The sequence below is a fragment of the Antechinus flavipes genome, chromosome 4 (assembly GCF_016432865.1).
Source record: "Antechinus flavipes isolate AdamAnt ecotype Samford, QLD, Australia chromosome 4, AdamAnt_v2, whole genome shotgun sequence".
NCBI lineage: Eukaryota > Metazoa > Chordata > Mammalia > Dasyuromorphia > Dasyuridae > Antechinus > Antechinus flavipes.
In genome coordinates, this window is record NC_067401.1 from 40,649,906 (window position 1) to 40,671,536 (window position 21,631).

Sequence of the window (21,631 nt, forward strand, 5' to 3'; positions counted from 1 at the left end):
AACAAAAGAGGTGGTCAGCCACTGAAGCTTCTTGGGCAAGCCAATGACATGGTGAGACCTGACTATTTGGTAGCTTTGGTAGATAGGTTTCTGAGGGAAGAGACTGTGAGTGTAGGAACACTGATTATATAAACTGTTGGGGGAATCCAGGCTGTAACTGAAGAAGGCCTGAGTTAGTGAGAATGTAGAGCATACAAGTGTGAAAGGTACAGAAGTAGAATCAATTGAACTATAGGAAGGATGATAACTTCAGAAGGAGGTTTGATTCCTAGGTTGTAAATGTGGGTGATGGGACAGAAATGGTAATAAGGTAGGCTTACAGTGGGAGAGTCTGTCTTGAATGTGCTGAATTTGAAATGCTAATAGCATATCCAGGTGGAGATGAGTCTTATGTGTAGATTTAGGAATTACCTTCGAGAGATTTGAACCCATGAGAGAGAGGACAAGAATGTGTTTTCTATAAGTAGTTTATATCTACTATGTATGTATTCTTATTGCTCAGTCATGTCTGTCTATTTGACCCCCTTGGGAATTTCTTGATAGAAACTGGATCTGTTTAATATTTCTTTTTCCAGCTCATTTTACATATCAGAAAATGGGAAAATGGTTAAGTGACTTGTCTAGGGTCATTCAGCTAATAAGTATCTGATGTAGTATGTGAACTTGGGTCTTCTGACACCTCATCTGGCACTCAATCTTTTGCTATCTGGCTGCCCCCATTTTCTTACAACCTCTTCTTAACTCTACAGAATCTGACTTATACTCCTCTTCTAAAACTACTCACCAGTGCCTACCTTGACAAATGCATTCATCTTTTCTCAGTTTTCATTGTCATTGACATTTGCAGTTTTTGACTCAATCGAAAAATTTGGAAAAATCACTCCTGAAGCAGCATCTGCGCATTTCCAGCTCTTTTTTGTTCCTTCATTACCTAAATACATAATACTCTGAGAGCCTCAGCCTTATACTTCAACCCCTCTCTCCCCCCCAACTGAATCTGTTTTATGACTTTCAATTATTTTTGTTTTCCCAATGACACTTCTCTAGCTTGATCTTTTACTCAAATTCCAGTTCCTTATTATCTAACAGCCTATATGATATTGCCAGTTAAGCATTTCTTCAGCATTACTATGTGCTTGTGTCTGTCCTCAACTCATTCTACTTGCAAGTCCTATTGATACCTCACACTTGTGATATGTTGATTGAGTAAGTAGAGGAACATTTTGCCTTCCTTTCCTGACCTCTCTATTTCTATCATCAGTACAACTATTCTTCCTTGTGCCTCAAAATCAAAGTCAAAACCACTTTCCTCATTTATACTCATTAAACCACTTCTAAGTTGATTCTGCCTATGAAATAGCTTCGGTCTTTTTACTTTGTCTCATTTCTATCCATTCTATCACCTGATCGCTCAATGCATTGGCTATTATATACTTGCCAGCTAACTGGTCTTGCTTTAGTTTCTTTATTTGTAAAATTAAGGCTTTGGTTTGCAGAAGTAAAAATTGCAGCTTAAGCGCCATTCTTTCTATATAGTTTTCACTAATTTCATCCACTTGTCCTCCCTCAGACTGATCTTTCCTTCCTGGGATCTCTCAGCACTCTGGATCTCTTGTGTACTTTAATCCTGCTTGCATTGTATTTATGTTTGTGTTTTATTCTAGTTTACTAGATTATAATTTTCACAGGACTGTTGTCATTTCTAGCTTTATATTCCCCCTCAGCTCTTTGTACATTGTCTCTTAATGGTGTCTTGTACTGGGCATTCAAATGTTGAATTTAATTCTTGTTGAAGGATGCCTTACATTGTTATTCAATTAGGTTTCATGTGTTTTCTTTTAAAGTATAAGCTTCTAGAAGTCAGGGGCTAATTTACTTTGTTTGTCCTTATCCTTTCTCTGGGACTTAATGTCACTAATGCCCTGCTTATCTCATCCTCTCCTTCTTCCTATTGGAAGAACCTTGTGCAATTGATCTGGAAGCTGGTTCTAGTGAACAGACTTTAACTATAAAATAAGTTTATATATATATTTCCTCCTATTTCTGAGTTGTCTTTTGCAACACAAGCCAATGAGAAAGGCAGGAAATAACATTAATTACAATTCACTTGTATAGCATTATTTTGTCTTTACAAGGTACTTAAATGAGGTTACTTTATCTTTACAAGATACTTAATATCTCTTTGATCTCACAACATTCTTGTGAAGTAGAGCAAATATTCCCATTTTACAAATAAGGAAAGATTTAGTGAAGTGAGTGGAGGACTTCAAGAGTAATTTTAGACCATTCCCACCCCATCTGAGAATCTCCTTAAAACCTCTTTGATTTTAATGGATTAAATGACTTGGAAGATTCCTTCCAATTCTAAATTCTATAATTCAACCGCAGTAACACAACAACAGAAGAAAAGAGGCTGAGACTGGAACTCAGATTTTTAAATCTACCTGCAGTGCTTTTTTTTTTTTATACTGTGACTCCATGAGAAAAGCTAGATAAGGAGAGATGGGCTGTGTTGACAGGACTTCTTGGAATCAGTGGGTTGGGTCGAGTGAGGGGAATTGTGTCTACTCTAATTTTCATAATCACAATTTAAATTAAGAAGCCTCTTTGGGGTCTGAAAAAGGTAAACTATTTAAGATCTAAAGAGATAGGGTGTAGAAGAGATATTAGGATCAATCACCAGCAGTCTTGGAATTCTAATATTCAAAAGTTTCCTTAACGTGTGCATGATCCTAAATTTGAGTAAGTTGAGCTTGTTCCAGGGACCTTATTCCTTGCATGGGACAAAGAAATGAGGGTAAATTTCCATTTCTCTGAGTTTTCTATACTAAGATAAAAAAAGGTTACACAAGATTATTTGCAAGTTATTTCTTTGTTTTCTCAGTGTTTTATGATCTGCTGCATGTGGTACTTGGGTCTTAGTTCTGTGTATCTTTGATGATCAATCTAGGGTCCAGACGTATCTGGGTTTGGTTTGGGTTGACTGTCTTTGACTCTAGACTGAGTTGACTGTAGTCTCCAGTAAAAATTCTGTTTTCTTTTACCTCTTTATCTCTTAGTAAATTTCCACACTACTCTCATACAATTTGATGCTCTTTCAGCCATTCATTAATAATTCTGCATTCTAATCTCTTTCCCATTGATTCAGTAAAATGAATTGATAAAATAATTTACTATTATAAACATGATTAATCCATTAGTATAATATCTATTTGAAGAATCTTTAACCCCTTCTTGCCTTTCTCTGGAAGGTAAGGTACCTTAGTCTAGGGTACTGACTATTATTATTTAACCTATTTTAGCATATAGACTTAGATTAAGGAGGAGATGAAGAGAGATGAGGAGATGAAACCCCCTTTTGAATAAGGGGGATTTTAAAAATCTAGAGCAAAAAAGGGGATTCTAGGGGCCATTTAGTCTAATTGCCTTATTTTATTCTTTTTCTTAAAATTTTTTAATTTTCAAAACATGCATGGATAATTTTTCAACATTAACCCTTGCAAAACCTTGTGTTCCAATTCCCCTCTCTCTCCTAGATGACAAATTATCAAATATGTTAAATCCAATATATGCATACATATTTATACAATTATCTTGCTGCACAAGAAAAATCAAAAAGAAAAAAAATGAGAAAAATGCAAGCAGACAACAAAAAGTGAAAATCCACACTTAGTTCCCACAGCCCTCTCTCTGGGTGTAGATGGCTCTCTTCATCACAAGATGATTGGAACTGAATTGCCTTATTTTATATTGAGGAAATAGGACCAAAGAAACAAATTACTTTTCCAAGGTCAAACAGAAAGAACAGAGGAGAGAGAATGCAGGTGTCTTGATTTCTGGTCCAGTGCTTTTTCCAATAGAACTGCTTTTCAATTCCTTAGCCTTCTCTAGAGGGGGAGCAGCATGGTGCCTGGGAGTCAAGGCTCATGGGTTTAGTCACTCGGTTGTGTGGTTTGGGAGGATTAGGTGGGGGCTGGGAAAAAGGAAGCGCTGACAAGAGGAGAAATCTGACGTTGGAGGTCTCTTAGCCCAGGATGGAGATGAAGGGTTTGGGGAAGGGGTGGAGGGAAGGGGGGAGCAGGAGGAAAGGCAAAATGTGAGGAAGTTCTTGATTTTTGTTCCTTTACACACTGTGACCAAAAAGGAAAAGGAGAATGGCAGGAGATAGTCAATTAATGCCCCTTTCTCTTGCGTGTCTATTTCTGCAACTGGTAGTGGAATAAATGAGCAAAGAAAGGGTGATGGACGAAAGTCTCCTTGCAATAAAAAATCAGAAATTCGGATATCTTAGAGAGGTTTGCATATATCTACCATCCCTCCGATGTGGGGACAGGAGCCCAAAGCTCTAGGAAATCTACCCCCTAAATCAAGCTCTATTCACCCTGTTTTCACTAATTAGGCATGTGCTGTTGATATTGCAAAAGGTACTGCCATATGGCTAACCGAAGGGGGGAATTAGGGGAATGGTGTTTTTATAGGGAGGGTTCCGAGACTTGAAGATTTAAGCAGTCCGAATTTTTGCTGGATTGTAGGCAAGGGGCTGGTTGGTATGCTCCCTGAGAAGCAGGGCGCCCACAGCTGCCTCTCCTGGTTTGGACCTCATAGAGAACGTGTAGGAAGGGCTTACCCCTTGCCTGCCTCGCCTGTAGCTTTCTACTTCTCTCTTTCCCAGACAATCCCCATTTTTTTCTTTCCTTCTTTATTGGGGAGCAAGGCTGGGCTTCCGCCTGCCCTCTGACAAATGTCCCCTCAACCATCTCTTCATCTCTCCCTACCTCTGGTTTGAGTCGGTACTTTCCTTTCCATTTAGTCTCCTCAATCTCCCCCTCCCCCCAATGGTCTCTTCCGATGTTCGGCTGCGCGAGTTGGGGGGGGGGGGAGGCGGAGCTGGGGTGTGAGTGGGGGGGCAGGTCTGCATTGCCGCTTCCCTTGATACCCAGAGCAGCAGCTGCCGCCGCCTCCTCCCAGCGGCCCCGACATCCTCCTCCCTGCTTCATTGCCGCGGGGACCCTTCCCAGGTGAGACCCCCGACCCTTCATCCCTTCTTTTCCGGCTCCCTTCTCTCCTCCCTTCCCCATTCAATCCCGCATCTGAAGCATCCTCTTCTCCATTCAAATTGGAATCATTTTATGCTCCAGTGCCTTTTTTTTTTTTTTTTTTTTTGAGGTGGGGGGTCCTCATCTTTCATCAGGAGTTTTTGTAGGGGGTGGATATTTATTTGCACTAAGATTCTCTCTCTCTCTCTCTCTCTTTCTCTCTCTCTCTCTCTCTCTCTCAAGCTCCCCCTCCCCCCACCTCGGAACGAAGGGGGCGTTTGGGGAATTCTCTGAATTATATCACTGTCCAAATCCCCAAGCCCCAAATCTGTCCCTGACTTCTTCTTTCCCTCCCCAGTCTCTCCTACATCAGGACCGAGGATAAATGACCTTGCCAAGGGGGGGTGGGGTGGGGGTAGATTATACCTCCTTTTCAACGTCTGAAGCTTGAGGTAAATAGGTTGGGAGTGGGAAGGGGCTAGATGCTGAATGATGAAAATAGAATAAGAGAGAATTGTACCTGGTAGATTTGGGAGGGTTGGAGGGGCAGAATGTGGGGAGTTTGCATGTGGGGAGAGTGGTAAATAGCCTGGAGATTGATACCTGGAGATGTGGGCAGTTGATAAAGGCACCAAATGTTGGTGGGGGGGGAGGTGATAATGGACATTAGTCTAGCATGAAGGCTTGGGGGAATAGGAGATGGAAAAGGGGCTTAGAAAAAAACAAATGGTTAATTCTTGATGCCTTCTTGCCCTCTAGATCAGGAAAAGAGGGGGAAGGGGACATATGAAATATAGTCTTGATGAAGGCCTCTGTCCCTGTGTCCTGTTTGCCTGTCTTTGAGCTCCTGTCTCTCCATATTCCTTCCCTTACAGTCTCAGCTGTCACCTCCATTTTATCTTCACAGCAGTGGCCCTTTCCTCACGCACAAGCTTGGAATGAAATGGGGAGGGGGGTGCAGGGAAGGAGGGAGGTGTTAGCACAGTTCTGCATATCCTTGAGGGTGGGGGCTGAGATTCTGCTTATGCTTCTGGAAAAAGAGGTAGGAAGCTCTAGGACAATCCTCCTGTAACATCCTCAGGAGGGTGGGGATTTGGAGGTATTCAGTTTACCAATGACCTTGTCACTTGTGATGGGAGATGGAGGGGAAAAGATGAATTGTGTCTCATATCTGAGGGCTTTTGAGGTATTGGGGTCCTTCTATACCCCAAATCTCCCAGCCACGGTTGGCTTAAGGAAACTAAAAACACCTGATTCTCTCCACACACTTGCTCTACAGAATCCATAAGAGGAGTGAATCCCAGTTTTTATGGTCTCACAGTATTTATAACCAGACTGGCTCCATATTACACCCTTCTAGGTTCTTCCTTTTCTCTAGCCCCCTGTCTCTATACACTTCACTGAGACTGAAACTAAAAATAGCATTATTTCCCCTAGTCTTAGCCAGCTCTTGGAATCTCTGACTCCTCTTCTCCCTCATCTGACCCGTATGACTCTATTACCTGGGGAAGGAGGAGAAGGATGAGCTGCTCCAATGCTCTGGAGAGCGGCCTCCATATCCCTGGGGCAAATGGAGGGATAAGCACAGGGTATGGCCTTAGGCAGATCCTCCTGCAGGACTCTTGGGAGGTCCATTTTGGATTGGGGAGGGGATAACTTGAATGTAATTCTTCAGTTCTTTCTTCTTAAAGGATAAGGAATGTGTGTGTGTGTGTATTCATGTTCACTGCTACTGAAAAAAATGACAGAAATAGAGATTTAGGACTGGAAGGGACCTTAGAAGCCATCTAATCCAACTCTTTCTTGAAATGATGAACTGAGTCCCACAGAAGGTAGTACAAGGTCACACAGGTAAGTAAGTAGCAGAGACAGGATTGAAACTGAGGCCTTTTGACTCCAAAACATTAAAGAGATCATTAGTCTTGGTCAAGCTAATCATGGTTTTAGATACAGCCTGAGTAACCTAGGCTCTGATTTTTGTTCTATTTCCCAATCTCCCATCTGGTGGTATCCTCAGTTTCCCCAGCTTAACCTGCAGCTATTATAAGGAATCTCCTCTGATAAGACTTTATACATACCCCAAAGGAGCTTACGGGTGGATCTCCTATGATCTTTTCCTTGAACTTTATTTTGGGGGAATCCACATACTCCCCTTATTCTGCATCAATCTTTGACGCAATGCAGTATCCTTGAAGTCCTTTCCCCCCAACCCCAGGGAGGAGGGACAAAAAGGATTAAGTGGGGATTAGGAGGGGAAGTCCTCAGGGGGCGGGATGGTGGAGAAAGATTTCCTAGGACTAGACTGGGAAGAAGACCTAAGACCTCTCCAGTGAAGGCGGAATCTGGAGGTAAGTATGTTTGAAATAAAGATGCTCCTCTCCACCCCAACCATAGAGAGAGGATCCAGCTATTGGCCCCTGGAGGGAAGTGGTAGTACTTTCCCAGGGCTGTCTCCCTCTCAAATCTTAGTCTTTATTCTTTTTTTGCTTCCCTGGTCAAGACAATGGGCCATGAATGGGTAGTATAGGTTGGTCACATTCCGGGGAATCTTGGAGCCCTTGGGAAGACATAGTCACAGCCCCCTAGTATGTCCCTTAGTCCATGAGCCACTTCCTTTTTCTTTCATTCCTTCTGTTTCTCTAGCCAATATTTCCTCCCACTTTGGTTGTACCCAGAGATGGCCCTTATTTGTTTCTGTTTCTGGTAGAATGTGAACCTTTGCTCTGGTTGAGCTGGTTATGTCAATCTCTGTAAGTTCCACCACAGGAGGGGGAGATACTGTAGAAAGAGGTCTGACTTTGGAGTCAGAGACCTGAGGAATGAATTGAAGGGCATGATTTAAGCAAGTTCCTTAAATTCACTGGATCTCAATCCCGTCGTGTGTAAAATGAAGGCATTTGGACTCAATGGTATCCAAGGTCTAGCCCTGTTCATGAGCCCAGGACTTCCTGACCTTGATGGTATTCTGTCTGTGACACAGACGGAGAGGCACGAGGGATATATTACAGTCTAAGAAAATGGAAGTATTGTCCTTGTAGGACTTAGACCTTAGAAGTGTGATGATGGGCAGGATGTGGGAACCCCATCTTCCAAACCTGCCTCATCGCATTCTTCTATTATATATTAGTTTGAAGACCAAGGTGACCAGACCAGAGGGGTAAACACACCCTCTAACTATTGGACCAAAAAATAAAATAAAATAAAAACAAGGTGTCGAGTTGAAGGAAGTTAGACAACGATGCTAATATGTCTTTGGAGTTTTTTCCCCCCAATCTTCTTTTGTCTAGTTCTTTTTAGGGTAGGTGGGGTTTCTGAGCTTAAAGAGAAAGGGATAGGATAAACTGATGGAATAGAATTCTAGACAGATTCTGTGTAGAGCTGGTACCTGTTCTCTCCAAAGCTAAGGTGAGAAGGTGCTAATTACTGGAAGGGAAGAGATGGCCCTGAGTCTTCTCTCTCTGGTTCAACCATCCTACCACTCTGGAGCCATTTTGAAACTTGGGTTGGGCAGAGTAGGGATTGGGATGGGAAAGGGACTACATTGAATATTGTTTGGCTTCTTTCTGGTTCTCATTTTATTTTCTTTTTCTTTCTCTTTTCCTTTCTCTTCCAGGACAACCTACAGAATTCCCCACAGAGACCTGACTGCTCTCCCTTTGCTAGCCTGAACATTCCAACTCAGCTCCAGCCAACCTGATTCTCATTTCCTTTCCTTTCTCTCTCCCCAATTCCCCATTATTTGACTATGTTGAACAGGTTGTAGGTTTATGTTTTCTACCAAATACCATCAAAACCTTCCTCTCTTCCTCCCTATCCCTTTAATATATGCCCCTTTCTGGTCCTATATCCTCTTTCATTCTATTCCCAAAGCTCTTTGAATGTACTTTACCTGGGGTAAAGTGTATTTACTAGGGGGTCTTCTAAAATCTAGAGGTTTCTTAAGGGACAAGACAAGGAGAGAGAGAAAGCCAGGGGGGGACCCCTAAGGGGTGTCCAAAGACTTCAGTCACTGCCATGGATGAAGGCTTCCGAGATCGGACAGCCTTCATCCGGGGGGCTAAAGATATTGCAAAGGAGGTCAAGAAGCATGCAACCAAGAAAGTAGTTAAGGGCCTTGACAGAGTTCAGGATGAATATTCCAGGAGGTCCTATGCCCGATTTGAGGAGGAGGATGATGATGATGACTACCCTGCCCCAGCTGATGGTTATTACCGTGGGGATGGAGTTAGGGAAGATGATGAAGAAGGGGGTGCATCCAGTGATGCTACTGAGGGCCACGATGAAGATGAGGAGATCTATGAGGGGGAATATCAGGGAATCCCCCGGGGGGAATCAGGAGGAAAGGGAGAGCGGTTGGCAGATGGGGCTCCCCTGGCTGGGGTGAGAGGAGGCCTGGGTGATGGAGAAGGCCCTGGAATTGGAGGGGAAGCTCAGCGACGGAAGGAGAGGGAAGAGCTGGCCCAGCAATATGAAACCATCTTGCGGGAGTGTGGCCATGGCCGGTTCCAATGGACCCTCTATTTTGTGCTGGGTCTGGCACTTATGGCTGATGGGGTCGAAGTGTTCGTGGTAGGGTTTGTGCTGCCCAGTGCTGAAAAGGACATGTGCTTGTCTGACTCCAACAAGGGCATGCTAGGTGAGAAACCAAAGCCTTTCCTGTTCCTTTTCCACCTCTCACCCTTTACCTCCTTGGTAGGTCCCCTATTCCATTTCCACTCTGACCACAGAAACACTACAGGGCACTGACCAACCCCTCAAAGTATCTGCTAAGGACAATAGGGCCTTCCTCCAGCTCCTCCTTCTTTTTCCAAATTCCCAACCAAGGTTTGGGAACCTTGTGGTCCTCCCCTAAGGATTCGGACCAGGACTTGCAAAGAGCAAGGGAAAGAGACCTGTTCCACTTTTGGTCTTGGGACTGTATGCTTGTAATGAGTTTGATTATGTGTTCCTCCTCTCAGGACTTCTCACTCCCCTTAGGAGGTAAACTAGAGTCAAGGGAAATGGTTTATCTTCCTAGCATTTAATCTCTGTCACAATGGGAGGCCAGTTCTGTTCATCTAGGCTTCCTTTGTGCCCTGCTGGGAGAGGTTAGAATCCCAGTTCTTTGCTTGGATGGGGGAGAGAGAGAGACTATTTGACCTTGCCCCCAGCTGTCAGTTCCAGGTGGGGGTGTGTGATGGGGGAGTCCTAATGCTGAGAAAGCTATAATCTACTGACACTTGGGTGGACCCTGGTAATACCCAAATTGCCAACAGTCTCAGGACAAAAGGTTTAGGCAGGGGAGGACTCTTGTGGCCCCCTCTCAGAGGTGATTAAGGAGAGAGCTCCACAGACTTTGAAAGGAAAGAGATTATGAAGAAAGAAAGGGGTTGAGATTGGTGTTGGAAGGAATAAAGGTTACATTTAATGGGGGAAATGGGAATTCCCTGACTGAGAGATTTATTGGAGATGAATAAGATCCCAGTCAGCTGTCTTTTCTCAGGTTTAACCTTGATTCATCTTGCAATAATTTTACTTCATTTTGTATTCATTTGGCTGGAGTGACCTTCTCATCCTTTCCCTCTTATGTTCCTCCTTCCAGGTCTCATTGTCTACCTGGGTATGATGGTTGGAGCCTTTCTCTGGGGAGGTTTGGCTGATAGACTGGGTCGGCGACAGTGTCTGCTCATCTCACTCTCCGTCAACAGTGTCTTCGCGTTTTTTTCGTCCTTCGTCCAGGGTTACGGCACTTTCCTCCTCTGCCGCCTGCTCTCTGGGGTTGGGTGAGCACATATACCAAAGATTTCTTCCTTCCCTTCTTTTCCTCACTCCCAGTATTCCTTATATTCACCTACAACTTCTGTTTCCATTCCCAGATGTACATTCCCATTTAAATGTCTTCAGTTTCCTCAGAAATGTCTTCTGGTGGAAGCCACTCTAAATTAGAGATTTATGTAGCACCCAGAAGCTTTCTCACTTTCCCAGATTCCTAATTTTCCAAACTATATGGAACCCATTCAAACCCTGGAACTTCCCATCGTCTTGGTCACCCCAGTGACCCAGTAACTGTCCTCATCTCAACCATTCTCTTAGTCTTTAAGATTTTCCAACTGCTCCCTCCTTTCCTATAGAACCCCTCATTTTAGAAGCTTTTTTTCCCCATCTTTAGAAGAAGAGAAGAGTTAGGAAATGGGTTTGGTGGTGGGGAATGGAAGTAGGGAGAATGGGCCTGGGGGACCTGATTCCTGATCTGCTCTTCAGCAACCTTTTCCCTGAAATTCTCTACAGGATTGGGGGGTCTATCCCTATTGTCTTCTCCTATTTCTCCGAGTTCCTGGCCCAAGAGAAGCGAGGGGAGCATTTGAGTTGGCTCTGCATGTTCTGGATGATTGGTGGCGTGTATGCAGCTGCCATGGCCTGGGCCATCATTCCTCACTATGGTGAGAACCCCACAAGGGACCTTTCCCCTCTTGGAGATACCCCTTTGGATTCCCCTCCCTTGAGGCAGAAACTCCCTTTAATCTGGTAAGATTAGAATATTTATTTTCAGCTAGAATAAAAGCCCCAGAATCTCCCCCCTCCAAAATGGGTATTCTTCCAGGATGGAGCTTCTGAATGAGCTTCTTTCTGGTTTCTAGTGATCTCTCTCTCTCTCTCTCTCTCTCTCTCTCTCTCTCTCTCTCTCTCTCTCTCTCTCTCTCTCTCTTTCTCTCTCTCTCTCTCTCTCTCTCTCTCTCTCTCTCTCTCTCTCTCTCTGTCTCTCTCTGTCTCTCTCTCTTTTTTCTCCAGGATGGAGTTTCCAAATGGGTTCTGCTTACCAGTTCCATAGCTGGCGGGTTTTTGTTCTCGTGTGTGCCTTTCCTTCTGTATTTGCCATTGGGGCCCTGACCACACAGCCAGAGAGCCCCCGATTTTTCCTGGAGGTAAAGGGTGATGAAAATTGGGAGGGAAAATTTTTTTGTTTGGGGATTTTTAGCTGTTTGGTTTTTACCTTTTATCTACTGATTCATTGGTTGATTTTTTTTTTTTTAAACTTTCCTTTGAGGTTTTTATGACTTACAGCTAGTTCAGTTCGATCCTGATCTCTGATTTTGGCTCTCTCCCTTTCACAATGGCTTTTGCTCTATGTGGTGGGATTTTACATCTTGCCATTACTCTTTGTGGCGGGAATGGTATAAAAGTCTTTAATGTTATCTATGGCTTAATATATTCTTCCATGCACTCACTCTGAAGTGATGGCCAGGACAATTTCATTCAGGAAGCTTGGGCTTCAAAAACCCCGACTTCAGTGGTTTTCTGGTATTTCTGGTATGATTTCTACCTCCCTTGCCACATGATTTCTCCTCCTAAGGGTCATTTGGTCTGGACATCAGGAACTCTTGAGTTAGGATCTGGGCTCAAATGCTGTCATCTAATTACCTGGCTAGCTTTTGGCCACATTATTTAACCTTCTTGGTACTCAGTTTCTCTTCTCTCTCTAGCATTGTATAGAGTAGGTCCTGTTATGGTTGATGGAAAAAGAGCTTGTTAGAGTACTCCCTCTTTCTTGCCTCCTATCCTCTTGTGGGTAGTAATACATTTTTCCCCTCAGTTCCTCCCTCCAGACTGACTTTCTCTCTAGTCAAGTTCCTCAGCTCTACCTCTCAGGGAATTGGTTTTCCTTTTACACACTAGGGAGGAAAAAAAAAAAAAAAACAATGGGAAGACATTATTTCTTTGAGACAGTTACTTTAGCAATACTAGCTCTCAGCTTGTTCACAGCCTTTTTCAAAGAAAAAGGCTGCTAACTTGTTTGCCTAAAAATGAATCTGGATCTTTGTTTTTTTGTTTTTGTTTTGTTTTCTTATTGCTCAGGACTTATTTGTAAAAATAAATCAATAATTTTCTTTTTTTTCCCTCTCCCAAGTTTTTTCCACATGGGGAAGGTCCTAGTACTTGTAAAGTCTCTCTGTTCTGTGTATCTCACCATTCACTTTCTCTAATGGACTATGTAGATTAGAAATGCCAATGTTAACCTCTTTATCTCAGTTCCTTCCTTCCTTCCTCCCTTCCTCCCTCCCTCCTTCCCTCTCTTCCTCCTTCCCTCCTTCCTTCTCTCCCTCCTTCCCTCTCTCCCTCCTTCCTTCCTTCCTTCCTCCCTCCCTCCCTCCTTCCCTCCTTCCTTCTTCCTCCCTCCCTCCTTCCTTCCTTCCTCCCTCCCTCCTTCCTTTCTTTCTTTCTTTCTTTCTTTCTTTCTTTCTTTCTTTCTTTTCTTTCTTTCTTTCTTTCTTTCTTTCTTTCTTTCTTCTAACAATAGTGAACAAAGAGCAAAATTTAAGAAATGAAGGTTGATAACAAAGCCTTTCCACTTGAAAGAGAAACCCAAGGAGTTGCAATGAATAGATCTGTGGGCTTGGAGTCAGGAATAATTGAATTCAAATTTGGTTTAGACATTTAGACAGTAGCTGAACAAGCTACTCAACAGTATTCTGCTTCAGTTTCTCCAACTGTAAAATGGCGTAATAATATCACCTACCTCTTAGGGTTGTTGTGAAGATCATCTAAGATAAAATTTATATTAGTACAGTATTTGGCACATAGTAGGTGCTTAATAAATACTTCTCTTCTTCCTGAGAGAACTAATAAATGAACAGAAGCAAAAGCCAAAAAAGTGGGGCATCCCCTGTACTATTGTTAGCACTAGAAGCGAACAGTTCAGACCACTTATAATCTGCTCTTTGTGACCTCTGTCTCATCAAGTTATTGTTCCTTCTCTTAGAATCTCAGTTTTTTTTCCTCTGAGATTATACTCACATCAACTCCACATCAGTTTCTCAGCCTGCTTGTGCTAGTTTCCTTCCTTTCTTTCCTGTCCTACTTTCTTGAGACTTCTCCTCCTCCTCCTTCTCTTTTAAGAACAGGTGAATAGTCACAAAGAGAGTCCCAAAGGCTCCTGAGACAGGGGAACATTGGGGATTCCCTACCTGCCAGGGGCCATTGTCCTCCAATATCCTGTGGTGATCAAAATGAAGAGGTGATGACTTTTCAGTTTCAGATCTCTGATCCCATGTCCTCCTTACTTCCCTGATCCAACTAAATAGCTTTCATCATTTTCCTTATCCCGAGATTTCCCCCTTTCTTGCCTTGAGGTCACCAACTAAGAATCTCTTGTTGGGTTGTCCCTCTGTTGCTCTCCACTTTAGTATCCAGCGGGAACCTATTGAGTTGGGCAAGAGCTTATCAGTGGAAGGAACCATGGAATGGGAGTCAGGAAGCCTGGGTTCTAGGTGTGTGTGTGTGAGTGTGTGAATGAGACCAGTTTAATTCATGAGTTCCACATGCTTCTTCTGTTAAATGATGGGACTGGACAAGATAATATTTAAGGTATTTTTTTTTAAAGCTCTGGACCTCTGAGTCCACACTATTCCTAGGAAACTCGGTGTGATTTGTGTGTATATTAGGGGTTAGGCGTGATAGTGGTGGTGGTATGTCTCTGAGATGCCATAGACCATAGATTTAGAACTAGAAGGGATCTTAAATATTTTTTAGTTCAATCTTCTCATTTTATAGAAGAAGAAACTTGAGAATCAGAGAATCAAAATGTGATTTGCCCCAATTCACACAGCAAGTACTTGGCAGAGTCTGTTATTTGAACCCATGCCTTGTAGGTTGGAGATGAATGTCTATATCTCAAAAGAGGAATCAGATGAAAACTAATGTAGGTGCGAGTGAGGACTGGCAGTGGTTGGGAGGGAGGGTGAGAGAAGCAGCTGTGATCTGAGGAGGTTGGGAGGTTTAATCCTGCACCTGTATCTGTGGCTGCAGAATGGGAAACATGATGAAGCCTGGATGGTCCTGAAGCAAGTTCATGACACCAACATGAGAGCGAAGGGGCATCCCGAGAGAGTGTTCTCAGTAAGTCACTTCCTCCTCCCCATCCTGGGTATGATTCCTTCCACTTTGGGGTTCTGCAGACTCAGAAATTACAAATGTCCTGAATGAGTAACCTTCTCCTTCCTTCTCACGTAGGTCAAGACTTCTGGCTATCCCCCAAACCTCCCCATAACCCTCTCCATGTGCTCAGGAGTATCTCACACTGAGTCAGATTTCTCTCTGGCTATCTCAGTCACTGTCTCTGTCTCTATCCATATCTAACTTGTCTCCATGTCCCATGACCTTCCACTGGAATGGAACCTATGCGACCAACCCCTTGACTCTCGTGTGACAGTTGGACCTGTCTCTTTCCTACAGGTGACCCACATTAAGACCATCCGTCAGGAGGATGAATTGATTGAGATCCAGTCAGACACAGGGACCTGGTACCAGCGCTGGGGGGTCCGGGCAATGAGCCTGGGGGGCCAGGTAATAGGAAGGTTTTGAAGGGGAAGAAAAGTGTCTGGTTGGATAGGAGAACAGAATGATATAGAGTCTGGGGAACTCCTAGATTAGGACTGGGAAGAGGTGACTTATAGGGCAGGGGGGAGGATGTGCATTTTCCTCTCCTTGACCATCTGCTTCCACCTCTAGGTTTGGGGGAACTTCCTTTCCTGTTTCAGCCCCGAATATCGGCGCATCACTCTGATGATGATGGGAGTGTGGTTCACCATGTCATTTAGGTGAGGGGCTTTTGGGGTTGGATAGATATTTGTGTCTATTGGGGGAAAGGGATAACAGAGGAAGAGCTGAAAGTCGATGAATATTTACACATGTTTGCTGTGTGCCAGGAACTGTGCTAAACACTGGGAAGAAAGGAAGGAAGGAAAGAAGGAAGGAAGGAAGGAAGGAAGGAAGGAAGGAAGGAAGGAAGGAAAGGATGACAGGAGGAAGGAAGGAAAGGATAACAAGAGGAAGGGGGAAGGAAGAAAGGAAGGAAGGAAGGAAAGGATGACAGGAGGAAGGAAAGAAGGGATGACAAGAGGAAGGAGGGAAGGAAGAAAGGAAGGAAGGAAAGGATGACAGGAAGAAGGAAGGAAAGGATGACAAGAGGAAGGGGGAAGGAAGAAAGGAAGGAAGGAAGGAAGGAAAGGATGACAGGAGGAAGGAAGGAAAGGTTGACAAGAGGAAGGAGGGAAGGAAGGAAGAAAAGACATAAGGGAAACAAGTATTTATTAAGTGTGTACTTTAAGCCAGATACAGTGCTTAGGAGCTCACATTTTAGTGGGAAAGACAATACTGTACAGCAGACAAACTGACATATTTGTGTCAGAAAGACCCAGATTCAAATCCTGTCTCGGATATATACAAGATTTGAGATTCTGAGTAAGTCATTTAACCTCTGTGCCTCACCTGTAAAATGAGACTCAGACATAATGACCTCTAATTTTCCTTCCAGCCACAAATTCTTGATCCTAAGATAGGTACAGAATAGATGGAAGGAAATCTCAGGAGAGGGAGAGAAAAGGGCAGCAGCTGCTGGCTAGACCTGGAAAGCCTTCTGGCAGAACATTGTATTTGATGTGAGTCTTGCAGGAAGCCAGGGATTGTAAGAGGAAAAGTGAGGAGGGACTAGAGCTCATTCAGGTCTTTAAGGGATGGGGGGATGCCAGTGCAGAGGGAAGGAGAGTGGGGAGAGGTGTCGTTCTGATGCTGACACGCTGACCAGTCTGTGTTCTGCCCCATTCCATGGGCTGACGCCTTTCCTCAGTTACCACTGACTCTTGGGTTATGAGTGGCCCTTGGCCTTTCACTTCATCCCCAAACTCTGTTCCTTAGCTACTACGGCTTAACGGTCTGGTTCCCGGACATGATCCGCCACCTCCAGGCAGCTGACTATGCCGCCCGAACCAGGCTCTTCGCAGGGGAGCGGGTGGAGCACGTGACCTTCAACTTCACTCTGGAGAACCAGATTCACCGTGGGGGCCAGTACTTCAATGACAAGTACGTGAGGGCTTCTCCCATCCCCTCTGCCAGGGCCTCCTCTCAGTTCCTCTCTGCTCCCAATGACTCTCCACACAGGCCGCAGAGCTCAGGCTCTGGGAAGTGTAGAGAAGACCCCAGTGTAGACACCTCTGGTTCCTGTCTTCCATGGTCACAAGAGTGGGGGGGAAGCAGGAGTGTGTGGGTGTAGCTGAATATGAGAGCAACAGAAAAAATTTTCATCTTTCTCCTCTCTCCCATAATAACAATGACTGGTATTTTTAATATTATATAATATAATTAAAATATAATTTTCTAAGGTTTGCAAAACAACTTCTGAGATGTGGCTTTGGAACCTAAGTGTCCTCCTGTCAAGGGCGAGGAAATAGACTGAGGCTGTGACTCGTGTTGTCCCCTCCCTTGCCCTTTCTAGGTTTATTGGCCTGAGACTGAAGTCAGTGTCTTTTGAGGACTCGCTGTTTGAGGAATGTTACTTCGAGGATGTCACATCCACTAACACGTTCTTCCGGAACTGCACATTTATCAACACGATATTCTACAACACAGGTACTTTTTGCTTGGGATAAAGCAAGGGGGGTGATGTTGAAAGAGGGGAAGGCGCTTTTGGCCATTACAGATTACTGATACACCATCAGCACACTGCTCACTTCCCTTTAATCCTTTTCACTTTGCCCTCTAAAAAAGTGAGATAGGGAGGAAGGTGAGGGAAAGGGAGAGAGAGACAGAAAGAGAAAGGGAGGAAGTGAGGGAGGTAGGGAGGAAGGAAGGAGAGAAAGAGAGACAGAGACAAAGACAGTGAGAGACAGACAGACAGAGGGAGAAGGGAGGGAGGGAGGAGGAGGGAGTGAGAGAGGAAGAGAGAGGGAGGAAGGGAAAGAAGAAGAAGAAGAAGAAGAGAGACAGACAGAGGGAGGGGGTAGGAGGGAAGGAGAAACAGAGAGGGGGAGGGAGAGACAAAAAGAGGGGAAGGAGGGGAGGGAGGGAGAGAGGGGAGAGGGAAGAAGGGAAAGAAGAAGAGGGGAGAGAGAGAGAGAGAGAGAGAGAGAGAGAGAGAGAGAGAGAGAGAGAGAGAGAGAGAGAGAGGAAGAGGGGAGGGGAGGGGAAGGGAGAGGAGAGGAGACAGAGACAGAGACAGAGACAAAGAGAGGGAGAGAGAGAGCACTTTCTCTTCAGCCTTGGACTCTTTTTTTTCTGTTCTCCAGACCTGTTTGAGTACAAGTTTGTAGGTAGCCGGCTGATCAATAGCACGTTCTTGCACAGCAAGGAGGGCTGTCCCCTGGACGTGGCTGGGACCGGGGAAGGCGCCTACATGGTTTACTTTGTCAGCTTTCTGGGAACGTTGGCTGTGCTCCCTGGGAACATCGTGTCGGCTTTGCTCATGGACAAGATTGGCCGACTTCGGATGTTGGGTAATTGGGGAGGAGAGGTGGGAAGAAAATAGCTTTGACAGCTGAGTAATTAGGGCAGGACCGCGGGGCTTTGCCCCAGGGCATTGGGATTTAGTGCGTCACCGGTGGCACTTTCACCTCTTGGAGTTTAGCATCTAGTTAACAGGAATAATTAGCCAAAGAAAGAAACGACTCCCGCCGCCCTTCTGCCCCCCTCCCCAGGAGGCTTGTCTCTGTATGACCCCCCGGCAGCATCCTTGAGGTGTCCTAGCGCTTCTGGATGCCGGCTTCCCTCTCCTCCCCTCACCCCGAACGGAATGAGTCAGAACATTTTTATTTGAGATTCCTGCTCCTTTCCCGGGCTATTTGGGGGCCGATTGCATAAATGGCCCCGCTGGTTCTGCTTCTGCTCAGTGCCACTTCCTGGGCACCAGACATTCGGGGCTAACTTGTTAGGCGCGGGCACCGTGCGGGGCAATCTGCCCGTGAAAGAACGCCAAAGGGGTGGGGGTGAGGGGGCCCGGGATAGAAGCCTCTGGCAGGAGGTCGAAATAATCAGGAGGACCGAGGAGGAAAAGTCCCGGGTTTGTGATGTTGTGGATCTTACCCTGTTCGGGCCACGTGGTTGGTTAGTTTATTCTGAGCTATAAATAGGCGGGAGAAATGGTGGCTGGGGCTGGGATCTGTGACTCTCCCGATCTTGATGTCCAGTTCTCCTGTATCCCCCCAGCGGGTTCCAGTGTGATGTCCTGCATCTCCTGCTTCTTTCTGTCCTTCGGGAACAGTGAGTCTGCCATGATCGCCCTCCTCTGCCTCTTCGGGGGGGTCAGCATCGCGTCTTGGAACGCGCTGGATGTGCTGACCGTGGAGCTCTACCCTTCAGACAAGAGGTGAGCCTGGGAGCTGGAGTAACAGAGGGAATGGAGGAACTAAAGGGCTCGAGGTGAGAAGAGACTGTGGGGTCTGAATGGAGGAAAATCACTATTTCTTCTAAGGGGCAAGATGGATGGAGGTAGATACTCCATGTTCTTTCCAGTATTTTGTTGCTGCTACTCCCAGGATTCCCACAGCCAGTGTCAGTAGTCTCTCTCATCTCCGTGGGTCTCCTCCTACTTCCCACCCCCATTTACAACCTCTACCCTCCCTTCTGTCTCCCCCACATTACATCCTTGGGTTCTTTTTGCAGCCCTTGCCTTTGGGCATTTCGCTGAGCCTCTCTTTACGCCCCATTTGGCCGTTATGTCCCCTTTTGACCCCCGCTTCCCTGCTTCCTCAGGACCACGGCCTTCGGCTTCCTGAATGCGCTGTGTAAGCTGGCAGCCGTGCTGGGGATCAGCATCTTCACCTCTTTTGTGGGGGTCACGAAGGCCGCCCCCATCCTCTTTGCCTCAGCTGCCCTCGCCCTTGGCAGTTCCCTTGCTCTGAAACTTCCAGAGACCCGGGGGCAGGTGCTGCAGTGAGGGAGAGCCGGAGGATCCGGGGGCAGCGCACTGTGAGACCAATAGCTCCTTCATCGCCATCCACCTCCATCTGGCCCCGAGAACCCCCGTTCCCCTTCTCTCCCCCCGTGTTCGATGTCTTAGCTGTGTGTGTGTTTGTGCGTGTGCCTGCACATGTGTGTGAGTGTGTGTGAGTGTGTGTGTGGTCCTCACGGAGCAGGGGCTACAGAGGAGAGAATTCTCCCCCAAGGATCTGGAGAAGCTCCATTCCCTACCTCCAATATCCTTAATGTACACAAGATTCTCCTTCCCCTTCTTCCCTGATTGTGATGGTTAAGGTTCCTACCCCCACTTCAGGGCCTATAGAGAAGGCCCTTATTCAACCCGAATGAACCTCAGTTCTCTCCGGGAGCTAAGATCCAGGAGAAGAGGTGCCGGGGCAGAGCTGGGATTGAGGTATCTCTTTCCCCCTTTGGCTCTTCTGTGTGTTCTTCAGGGGTGGGAGGAGGCGAGAGGCTGAAGACCAGGGGTCTGAAGACAGGAGATACGGGATCTTGGGGAGAGAGAAATTCCGAATTGGAGGGTCCCAGGATGCCCTCCTCTACCTCCCTGTGGATGCTGGGAGGGGTAGCAATAATCCTTAGTCCCCTGGCCTTCCCCTCCCTCTCCTCGGATTCGGGATGCAAGTTTGAATCCCGAGTTTTATAAAATTTGATTTCTTATTTTTATTTATTTATATTCAGTTCTGAGGCAGCTCAGCAGGTGCGTGTGTGTATGTGTGTGTGTATTGTGTGTATGTCGTGGGGAGGGGGATGTTGCTGTATCGTCTTGAAATTTAAGCCAAGGGTAATTTTAACAGATACACGTGACTACGGCCTCACCAACGGTTCCCTGCTTGTCCTTCCTATGTCACACCTAGGAAGTGTAACCTGGGCTGGGTGGACAAAGCAGACACTGAAACGAGGGGACGACTCCCGGTTATATATGATCTAAGCACAGCGTCCCCTCCCTCTCCCCCTAGAGAAGCACAGGTTCCCCTGCAGGTAGGGGTCCTACCCACTATAGCACAGAGAGAACAGCACAGGCACCCACTGTCTCCAAAGGGGCCCCATTCTCGGAGTCATGGGGAAGCCGAAGAGACCTGGCACTTGGTCAAACCAGCAGACGGCCCTAAAAGCACAAGGATCCCGGAGTGGGAAGACAGGGTCCCTTTCCCTGAGTCCCTCTAGCCAGGCTGGGAGCTTTGGGGAGGTTCCAGCCCCAGCCCAGGAGCCTCGGTTCCCCCTTATAATCTCTTCCCCTGTGAAATGGCCCCTGCCATTTAAACTGTAGCTGCTCCTTACCCTGTGTGACTGGTCTTTCTCTGGTGCCCCCCACTGTAGTTGTGATGTATTGTAGTTTTTAGCTGTTTGTAAAATGTAAAATAAAAATAAAAAAATAAAAAAACAGGAAAAAGAGGAAAAGTATGAAAAACAAAAAGTTAAATCCAAATTCCCCCTCCTGCCATATTGCGTCTGGTCCTTTCCCCTCAACCCTGTGGTCACTCCCCTCATTTTGTAACACTGACCAGGTGGTGACTGTTGAACTCTTTGTGTCTGTGCTCAGACCACCCTTTCCCTTTTGGTGCCATGTGTTATGAGCCACAGCTCTGTCACTCCACCCTGCTGGACGCAACTCCTTCCCCTCCACCCCAGGAGGGACCGTCCATCTTCCCACCCTCCTGGGAATGCCCCTTCCTTCCAGTCGATGTGAAAAAAATGAAATGAAAATAAGAGAAAAATAAAATTTTAAAAAATCCTTAAAACTGAAAGTGTTCTTTTATTTCTTCTATCCAAATCCCTATCTGTTGGTCCTCCTGTCTGTTTCTCTCTCTCTCTCTCTCTCTCTCTCTCTCTCTCTCTCTCTCTCTCTCTTTCTCTGTGTGTGTAATTAA

The 21,631-nt window shown here is 45.6% G+C and overlaps 1 protein-coding gene across 1 annotated transcript; it reads left to right on the top strand.

Moving 5' to 3' along the window:
* The first annotated feature begins 4,874 nt into the window (after positions 1-4,874).
* SV2A (synaptic vesicle glycoprotein 2A) lies at positions 4,875-21,502 on the top strand. The gene is made up of 13 exons (XM_051992790.1): positions 4,875-5,018; positions 8,650-9,672; positions 10,618-10,798; positions 11,304-11,455; positions 11,805-11,938; positions 14,820-14,909; positions 15,246-15,356; positions 15,522-15,610; positions 16,707-16,871; positions 17,284-17,417; positions 18,074-18,280; positions 18,990-19,149; positions 19,536-21,502. The coding sequence occupies exons 2-13, from the start codon at positions 9,051-9,053 to the stop codon at positions 19,717-19,719; spliced, it is 2,229 nt and encodes a 742-aa protein (XP_051848750.1). The 5' UTR covers positions 4,875-5,018; positions 8,650-9,050; the 3' UTR covers positions 19,720-21,502.
* The last annotated feature ends 129 nt before the right edge of the window (positions 21,503-21,631 follow it).